Below are 10,922 nucleotides of genomic sequence, written 5' to 3'. Positions count from 1 at the left end.
CCATATGCAGTACACCCACCCATATGATGCACACTGCACAGTTAACCATATGCAGTACACCCGTCCATATGATGCACACTGCACAGTTAACCATATGCAGTACACCCGTCCATATGATGCACACTGCACACATAATTTGGGTGATATGAATGTAAGATGATTGCAGAAGTGACACTGATCTGTGTTTTTGTTTATTGTTTTTAATGAAATGGCAGAGCAGATTCCGAAAACAAATCCAGTGTAGCAGGGTTTACATTTTTATGATGTAAATTGAGGGAGCAAAAGCAGTATCGGCTCCAATTATCACCTCAAGAAAATCGGCAGCCCGTATCGGTCATCGGCTAAGGCGGATGGAAAACAATCGGTATCGGCACTAAAAAATCCATATCGCTCGATCCCTAGTTATAGTTATATTTTTTGTTCTTGTTGTGGACGCTGGACCTTAACTGCAGTTTTCCCTTTGTGTTGTTGCCAGGCAACAGACGGGCATGCTGAGCGCGGAGGGAAGCTGGAAATCTTCCAGAAGTTTCCCAGAAAAGCTTCGATCCTCAACATGCCTCTGATCACCACTCTGTACTACTGCTGCTTCTACCATTACGCTGAGGCAGAGGTACGTCCTGTCTCAGTCCCTCATGTCCAGACCCTCCTCCACAGCTCTATGGAGGAAGGTCTGGCTAATCCACACAGCATTCCTGGATGGGAGGACAACGTGCTCTGGTTTATTGGCATTTTCAAACCAATCAGAATCATCGTGGGCGGGGCTAAGCTCCGGACGGAGCCACGGTGCCTCTGCTAAATAGTCTCAGGAAGGAACTGGTTCTGGTGGAACATGTGGACGTTCAAAAGTAGTTTTAGTCGTGCAACAGAAAACTCCGATTGGACAGATAGTCTAGCTAGCTGTTAGACAGACAGACAGACAGATAGTCTAGCTAGCTGTTAGACAGACAGACAGACAGATAGTCTAGCTAGCTGTCTGGATTTACCCTGCAGAGATCCGAGGAGCAGTTAACTATAGTCCTCAGATGGACATACTGACAAAAACCTTTCAAAAGTATTTACAGTCCTTCCAGAGAGAGAGAGCAGCTAGCTAACAGTCCTGGTCGTTGGGGGTGACCGGCGCCCGGGAGGCTCGGACCCCTTCGTAACTAGCGTTGGGTACCGTTTGGATTTTTACGATTCCGATGCCCAACCGGTACTTTTTTAAATGATTCCGATTCCTAAATTGATTCTTGAAAAATGACATCAGAGAAAGGCTCTTTTATAGACGGGGTGACCCCAGCTCTGTCTGCCGGGGGTTTGATTCCTCCATGCAGCTCAGGCTGGACACCTGTACGTTTATCTATCCTGCTTCTGTTACAAATCTGCGGGAACCAATCACAGACTGGCTCATCCACTAGAGGTGTGAATCTGCCCTGATCTCCTGATTCGATTATCATGTCAGTGATTCAATATCACGATGCATCAAATCCATGTTTCTATTAAAGCCATGTAGGATATTTAATCCATGTTTCTATTAAAGCCATGTAGGATACTTAATCCATGTTTCTATTAAAGCCATGTAGGATATATAATCCATGTTTCTATTAAAGCCACGTAGGATATATAATCCATGTTTCTATTAAAGCCACGTAGGATATTTAATCCATGTTTCTATTAAAGCCACGTAGGATATTTAATCCATGTTTCTATTAAAGCCACGTAGGATATTTAATCCATGTTTCTATTAAAGCCACGTAGGATATATAATCCATGTTTCTATTAAAGCCACGTAGGATATATAATCCATGTTTCTATTAAAGCCATGTAGGATATTTAATCCATGTTTCTATTAAAGAATACGTAGGATATTTAATCCATGTTTCTATTAAAGCCATGTAGGATATTTAATCCATGTTTCTATTAAAGCCACGTAGGATATATAATCCATGTTTCTATTAAAGCCATGTAGGATATATAATCCATGTTTCTATTAAAGCCATGTAGGATATTTAATCCATGTTTCTATTAAAGCCACGTAGGATATTTAATCCATGTTTCTATTAAAGCCATGTAGGATATTTAATCCATGTTTCTATTAAAGCCATGTAGGATATATAATCCATGTTTCTATTAAAGCCACGTAGGATATATAATCCATGTTTCTATTAAAGCCATAGGATATTTAATCCATGTTTCTATTAAAATCCCGTAGGATATTTAATCCATGTTTCTATTAAAGCCACGTAGGATATTTAATCCATGTTTCTATTAAAGCCACGTAGGATATTTAATCCATGTTTCTATTAAAGCCATGTAGGATATATAATCCATGTTTCTATTAAAGCCACGTAGGATATATAATCCATGTTTCTATTAAAGCCATGTAGGATATTTAATCCATGTTTCTATTAAAGCCACGTAGGATATTTAATCCATGTTTCTATTAAAGCCACGTAGGATACTTAATCCATGTTTCTATTAAAGCCATGTAGGATATATAATCCATGTTTCTATTAAAGCCACGTAGGATATATAATCCATGTTTCTATTAAAGCCACGTAGGATATATAATCCATGTTTCTATTAAAGCCACGTAGGATATTTAATCCATGTTTCTATTAAAGCCATGTAGGATATTTAATCCATGTTTCTATTAAAGCCATGTAGGATATTTAATCCATGTTTCTATTAAAGCCATGCAGGATATTTAATTCAGAGCTTTTCAAGCTTCAACAACCAAACATTCTGCAGTGCTCTAATACTAAATAACTTGGATACATCAAACTATACAGCACTGAGCACATGGCACTTCCTGAATGTGTTAACATACCAGAATATGTAAACAGAAATGTTGTTAGGCCTACATTACATTATAAACAGAAATAATGAATTATGAGCCGGCCGATTATCGATGCAGCATCGTCCACGATTCAATGCATCCATTATTTGATTAATTGAAAATAATTTAAATGTAACAATATTAACGTTTTAAAGTACTTAAATATATAATAAGTAAACCTGAGTCACCTGACAGTGTTGCACGTAATCGTTTAGAAACATTTATTTTATTTTGCGATGTCGGAATCCTTGGCTGTGAAATACAGACACACTTTGGACCGCTTCGCTTTAGTCATTTTAAATGCACTAAAAGCTAACGATAGACTAGCAGAGCAAGTAGCGATCCCGTGCAGTGATTGGTTAATAAGCTTTTACGTCCGTTTTGGTGAGCCCAGAGATCAGAGGGAAGATATGGCATTTTAAAAGTAGCCTTCATCTACGGTAGCTAGCTAATGGTAGACTACAGAGAGAGTAGCTAGCTAACGGTAGACTACAGAGAGAGTAGCTAGCTAACGGTAGACTACAGAGAGAGTAGCTAGCTAACGGTAGACTACAGAGAGAGTAGCTAGCTAACGGTAGACTACAGAGAGAGTAGCTAGCTAACGGTAGACTACAGAGAGAGTAGCTAGCTAACGGTAGACTACAGAGAGAGTATCTAGCTAACGGTAGACTACAGAGAGTATCTAGCTAACGGTAGACTACAGAGAGAGTAGCTAGCTAACGGTAGACTACAGAGAGTAGCTAGCTAGTTAGACTACAGAGAGTAGCTAGCTAACGGTTAGACAACAGAGAGATAGCTAGCTGTGGTAGCTACAGAGAGAGTAGCTAGCTGTGAGTAGACTACAGAGGAGTAGCTAGTGACGGTAGACTACAGAGAGGTAGCTAGCGTGGTGGACTACAGAGGAAGTAGCTAATCGGTAGACTACAGAGAGAGTAGCTAGGTGTAGACTACAGAGAGAGTAGCTAGCTACGTTAGACTACAGAGAGTAGCTAGCTAACGGTAGACTACAGAGAGAGTAGCTAGCTAACGTTGACTACAGAGTAGCTAACTAACGGTAGACTACAGAGAGTAGCTAATACGATAGACTACAGAGGTAGCTACTACGGTAGACTACAGAGAGAGAGCTAGCTGATGGTAGACTACAGAGAGTAGCTAGCTGTGATGCAGACTACAGAGAGAGTAGCTAGCTGTGTTAGACTACAGAGAGAGTAGCTAGCTGACGGTAGACTACAGAGAGAGTAGCTAGCTGGCGTTGAACTACAGAGAGTAGCTAGCTACGGATGCTACAGAGAGAGTAGCTAGCTACGACTACAGAGAGTAGCTAGCTAACGGTAGACTACAGAGAGAGTAGCTAGCTAACGGTAGACTACAGAGAGAGTAGCTAGCTAACGGTAGACTACAGAGAGAGTAGCTAGCTAACGGTAGACTACAGAGAGAGTAGCTAGCTAACGGTAGACTACAGAGAGAGGGGGAAATGTTTACGTCCGCTTCGGAGCGACAGAGGGAAAATATTTCAGTCGACACATTAAGTGGAACCGAAATGAGGAACTAATCCAGTCCGGTTCCTGCCGGTTGCGTCGGTTTCGGTACCTAACCCTGGTAATAACTGCTCCCAGTTGTTCTGGTGTTTGGTAACGATCGTATGAGTTGGTTGCCGGCGGGTTCGTTGTGGTTCTTACCGAGTTTATTGAAACCAGTTCTCTTTGTGTTTGCAGGGAACCTACAGCAGTCCGCTCAACATCCGTCAGACCTTCAAGGTGGGAAACCGTTTTAAAGTGTGAAGTTAAACTTTGACCTCTAGGTTTCTGACTGGCTCACCTTTGACCTCTAGGTCTCTGACTGGCTCACCTTTGACCTCTAGGTCCCTGACTGGCTGCTCACCTTTGACCTCTAGGTCTCTGACTGGCTCACCTTTGACCTCTAGGTCTCTGACTGGCTCACCTTTGACCTCTAGGTCTCTGACTGGCTCACCTTTGACCTCTAGGTCTCTGACTCGCTGCTCACCTTTGACCTCTAGGTCTCTGACTCGCTGCTCACCTCTGACCTCTAGGTCTCTGACTGGCTCACCTTTGACCTCTAGGTCTCTGACTCGCTCCTCACCTTTGACCTCTAGGTCTCTGACTCGCTCCTCACCTTTGACCTCTAGGTTTCTGACTGGCTCACCTTTGACCTCTGGGTCCCTGACTGGCTCACCTTTGACCTCTAGGTCTCTTACTGGCTCACCTTTGACCTCTGGGTCTGACTGGCTCACCTTTGACCTCTGGGTCCCTGACTGGCTCACCTTTGACCTCTAGGTCTCTGACTGGCTCACCTTTGACCTCTGGGTCTCTGACTGGCTCACCTTTGACCTCTGGGTCTCTGACTGGCTCACCTTTGACCTCTGGGTCCCTGACTGGCTCACCTTTGACCTCTAGGTTTCTGACTGGCTCACCTTTGACCTCTGGGTCCCTGACTGGCTCACCTTTGACCTCTAGGTCTCTGACTGGCTCACCTTTGACCTCTGGGTCTGACTGGCTCACCTTTGACCTCTGGGTCCCTGACTGGCTCACCTTTGACCTCTAGGTCTCTGACTGGCTCACCTTTGACCTCTGGGTCTGACTGGCTCACCTTTGACCTCTGGGTCCCTGACTGGCTCACCTTTGACCTCTAGGTCCCTGACTGGCTCACCTTTGACCTCTGGGTCCCTGACTGGCTCACCTTTGACCTCTAGGTCCCTGACTGGCTCACCTTTGACCTCTGGGTCCCTGACTGGCTCACCTTTGACCTCTAGGTCCCTGACTGGCTCACCTTTGACCTCTGGGTCCCTGACTGGCTCACCTTTGACCTCTAGCTTTCAGAGAAGCAGTTCTTTGTGACAGCGTTGGCGGCGCGGGCCAAGCTGAAGGCCTGGTCCGATGTGGACTCTCTGTTCACCAGCAGGAACTGGCTCGGCTTCACCAGGAAGAAATCTCCGCTCAGCTTCCAGAGAGTCGTCGACGTGCTGCACAAGAACTCCGCCCCTACGCAGGTAAAGGGGGCGGGGCCACAGTTACATGTGTGACTGACAGGTGTGTGTGTGTGTGTGTGTGTGACAGACAGGTGTGTTGTGTGTGTGACAGACAGGTGTTTGTGAACAGGTGTGTTGTGTGTGTGTGTGTGTGTGTGTGTGTTGTGTGAACAGGTGTGTGTGTGTGTGTATTGTGTGTTGTGTGATTAGATGTGTGTGTGTGTGTGTGTGTGTGTGTGTGTGAGTGACCAGGTGTGTGTGTGTGTGTGTGTAACCAGGTGTGTGCGTGTGTTGTGTGCAGGTTGTGTGTGTGTATTGTGTGTATTGTGTGACCAGGTTTGTGTTGTTGTGTGTGTGACCAGGTTGTATTGTGTGTGTGTGTGTTGTGTTTTTGTGTTGTTGTGTGTTGAGACCAGGTTGTATTGTATTGTGTGTGTGTGTTGTGTGTGTATTGTGTGTACCCAGGTGTGTTGTGTGACCAGGTTTGTGTGTTATTATTTTGTTGTGTGTATTATTGTTGTGTGTGACCAGGTGTGTATTGTGTAACCAGGTGTGTTGTGTAACCAGGTGTGTTATTATCCAGGTGTGTATTGTGTAACCAGGTTGTTATTAGCAGGTGTTATTATTGTGTGTGTGTTTGTGTGTGTGGTGTTGGTTGTGTGTGTGTGTGTGTGTGTGTGTGTTGTGTGAGACCAGGTGTGTTATTGTGTGTGTGTTTTGTGTTTTGTGACCAGGTGTGTATTGTGTGACCAGGTGTGTATTGTATGACCAGGTGTTGTGTGTGTGTGTGTGTGTGTGTGTGTGTGTGTGTGTGTGTGTGTGTGTGTGTGTGTGTGTGTGTGTGTGTGTGTGTGACCAGGTGTTGTGTGTGTGTGACCAGGTGTGTGTTGTGTGACCAGGTGTTGTGTGTGTGTGTGACCAGGTGTGTATTATTATTGTGTGTGTGTGTGTGTGTGTGTGTGTGTGTGTGTGTGTGTGTGTGTGACCAGGTGTGTATTGTGTGACCAGGTGTGTGTTGTGTAACCAGGTGTGTGTTGTGTAACCAGGTGTGTATTGTGTGTGTGTGTGTGTGTGTTGTGTAACCAGGTGTGTTGTGTGACCAGGTGTTGTGTGTGTGTGTGTGTGTGTGACCAGGTGTGTTTGTGTGACCAGGGTTATTGTGTGTGTGTGTGTGTGTGTGTGTGACCAGGTGTGTATTGTGTGACCAGGTGTGTGTTGTGTGACCAGGTGTGTGTGTGTGTGTGTGTGTGTGACCAGGTGTGTGTTGTGTGACCAGGTGTGTATTGTGTGTGTGTGTGTGTGACCAGGTGTGTATTGTGTGTGTGTGTGTGTGTGTGTGTGACCAGGTGTGTATTGTGTGACCAGGTGTGTGTTGTGTGACCAGGTGTGTGTGTGTGTGTGTGTGTGTACCAGGTGTGTGTTGTGTGACCAGGTGTGTGTGTGTGTGTGTGTTGTGTAACCAGGTGTGTGTTGTGTGACCAGGTGCTTCAGGACTACGTGGCGCTGGTTGATGATGCCGAGCTGAGGATCACTTTGGCTCAGAAACATAAATGTCACGACATCGTCATTAACGTGAGTACAGCTCTCTGATTGGCTGATGGTTGTTTACATATTAAATAGAAATGCACCGATTGACCGGCCGGTGACCAGAATTGTTAATATATTGTTCTGTTTTATAGTGATCGATTATCTGTTCAATACATTTTCTATTTAAGAAAAGATAGAAAATAAATATTTGTTTGTGCTGTGAAGTGGTTAGGAAAAAATGGAAATCGGAATCGGCCTAGAAAGTTGAAATCGGTGCATCTCTAATATTAAACATTATTGTGACCATGTGACGTCTCTGGGCCAATCAGACTTACCGGGACCTGAAGGACCGGCAGCAGTTGCTAGGATACCGGGCAAAGATGGAGAGAGGATCGGCGGAGGAGAGGAAGATTAACGAACTGCTCAACAACTCGGTGAGGAAGAAGATACTGTCTGTCTCTCTGTCTGTTTGTCTCGCTGTCTGTCTGTCTGTCTCTCTGTATATATATTATATATATTATATATTATATATAATAATATATTATATATATATAATATATTATTATATATATATATAATAATATATTATATATATATAATATAATATATTTTATATATATTATTATATATAATAATATGTATAATATATTACATATATTATATTAATATATTATATAACTACAGGTAGATGAAGAGGAGGAAGATTGGTCTTCATCATGTGACCTGCTGACTCGTGTCTCTTCTTCTGTTTCAGCAAATCCGGTGGAAGAACTGACGCTCCCGTTCCCACTAAAGACTTTTACTTTGAAAATAAAGAGGCTGTTTCCTGCGTCAAGAGGAGAGCTGTCACCGTGACAACAGGAACTTCTCATTGGTCGCAGACGGCAGCAGTGGGCGGGGCTTATGTTTCTGCCGAGTAGCTTCAACATTCCTTTTGATTTTGTAAATACGAATGTAACAAATAAAACCTTTATTTAAAAAGCTGAGTAAGTGTTTTCTTCACATCAGCTGTTCTTTCCCTAAACCTGACCAAGGAAGGCCAATCAGAGCCAGCCAATCAGAGTCAGAGACTTCCAGCCAATCAGAAGCTCCCCAGAGCCGACTGGGAGGGAAGAATCAACAGCTGCAACTAACCATTAGTTTGGATTGTGTGTTCATATTTTGGGTTCATACCACTAACGATAACTATATAATATTATAATTATATATATTTATAATTATTTTATATATATATATATAATTATAACCATAAGGATGTGAGCATCAACGCTGCCCAACAATTACTTCCTGTTAACAGCAGCTGCCCATAAAATAAACTAATTTATTTCTTATATTTGTGAGGAAGAAAGTGTCAGAAGTGTGTTAAAGTTGATTTGGTACCTGAAGGCAACACTTCAGGGTTCATACGTTTTGAAAAAACCTGGAAAAGTTATGGAATTTGAAAAATGCAAATTCCAGACCTGGAAAGGTTTTGGAAACATAAAAAGACCCAGAAAGTTTTGGAGAAGTCACATAATCACAGCATAACATGTGATTAATAATAATATGTGATTAATAATAACATGTGATTAATAATATGTGATTAATAATAATATGTGATTAATAACATGTGTTTAATAATAATATGTGATTAATAATAACGTGATTAATAATATATGTGATTAATAATAACGTGATTAATAATATGTGATTAATAATAACGTGATTAATAATATGTGATTAATAATAATATGTGATTAATAATAACGTGATTAATAATATGTGATTAATAATAACGTGATTAATAATATGTGATTAATAATTATTAGATTAATAATATGTGATTAATAATAATTTGATTAATAACGTGATTAATAATATGTATTAATAATTTGATTAATAATATGTGATTAATAATATATTAACGTGATTAATAATATGTGATTAATAATAATATGTGATTAATAATAACATGTTAATAATAATATTATGATAATAATATGTGATTAATAAAGATTAATAATGTATTATAATATGTGATTAATAATATGTGATTAATAATAACGTGATTAATAATATGTGATTAATATATTGATTAATAATATTGATTATTAAGTGATTAATAATATGTGATTAATAATAACGTGATTAATAATATATGTGATTAATAATAATATGTGATTAATAATATGTGATTAATAATAATATGTGATTAATAATATGTGATTAATAATATGTGATTAATAATATGTGATTAATAATAACATGTGATTAATAATATGTGATTAATACTAATATGTGATTATTACATGTATTATAGTATTATAATATTTTAATAGTATTATAAATGTGATTAATAATAATTTGATTAATATATGTGTTTAATAATATGTGATTAATAATAATTGTTATAATATTGATTATTATGTGATTATAATATTGTATTAATATTGTGATTAATAATAACATGTGATTAATAATAATATGTGATTAATAATAATATGTGATTAATAATAACATGTGATTAATAATAATATGTGATTAATAATAACATGTGATTAATAATAACGTGATTAATAAATGTATTTTCAGGTCGTCTTAACCTCAGCGTTGTATTCGGGGAGAGATATTAAGAATCCATCTATGAACCACAGACATTATCATTAATTTATAGTTAAACCTCTGAGGGGAAACTTTAACACTGATTAGTATTCTGATTGGAGAATGTCGACTGATATTTTCAGTAACACAAAGTCATGGAAATTTGACATAAAGTCATGGAAAGTCATGGTTAAAATGCGTATGAACCCTGACACTTTGTCTCCATCATTGATGAAGTCATTGAGTCATTAAACTTCACTAATGTAGCGTTCACCTCGTTAACATGCAGCTTCAATTATAATAACCTTTATTTATAAAGCACCTTTTACACACAGGCTGCAGATTTTACCCTAACCTACAAGTTACTTAAACTAGTTACTTTCTAACACCGAAGGGGAGATGTACTTTTATATATTTACACTTACTAAAATATTTATACTTATTTAATTATTTGTGATTTGATAAAACCATATCGCGCTGTTGAGTTTGTTGACAGATACGTTGCCAAGGCAACGGCGTAAAACAACGTCGAGAGAGCTTTTTGGCTGCATGTTGTCTCGTTTGTAGTCAGAACACAGCGAATTATATCTGGACTACAAGAAGAACTACAACTCCACAGAAGAAGAACTACAACTAGTATAGTATGTCGAAAAAAGTCATAAAAAAGCCATTTTCTTTAGATTTTTTTTTTTATTCAACTTTATTGTCATTGTGCAGAGTACAAGTACAAAGGCAACATTTGCGTCCAACCAGAAGTGCAAAAAAGAAAAGTGCAACATGATATACAAAGTATAGACAGGACAAGACATGTATTGCAGTGTTATAAGAGCACAATAAATATAGCTATGTAAATGAACAACATGTACAGATATGTGCAATGTAGTAGCAGTGACATTATACTAGTAGTAAGAATATGTAGATACAGTGTATTAGCAGAATATATAATAAGAAAAACTGAATAAATATGGATATACTGAATGAACCATATAAACAGATATGAGCAGTGAGGTA

General features: G+C 39.6%; 1 protein-coding gene across 1 annotated transcript; it reads left to right on the top strand.

Annotated features, from left to right (window-relative positions):
* Positions 1-475: 475 nt before the first annotated feature.
* Positions 476-8,317, top strand: vipas39 (VPS33B interacting protein, apical-basolateral polarity regulator, spe-39 homolog; the record flags this gene model as incomplete). Its single annotated transcript, XM_039780974.1, is given in 6 exon segments — positions 476-610; positions 4,534-4,575; positions 5,649-5,825; positions 7,287-7,376; positions 7,661-7,765; positions 8,086-8,317. Coding segments are annotated over 6 exon segments (570 nt in total), but the record flags the coding sequence as incomplete, so codon positions are not given.
* Positions 8,318-10,922: the final 2,605 nt, after the last annotated feature.

This window comes from Perca fluviatilis, chromosome 18, assembly GCF_010015445.1.
Source record: "Perca fluviatilis chromosome 18, GENO_Pfluv_1.0, whole genome shotgun sequence".
In the NCBI taxonomy this organism is placed as follows: domain Eukaryota; kingdom Metazoa; phylum Chordata; class Actinopteri; order Perciformes; family Percidae; genus Perca; species Perca fluviatilis.
The sequence above is the reverse complement of the archived record's forward strand: the minus strand, read 5'-3'. Positions and strand labels throughout refer to the sequence as shown.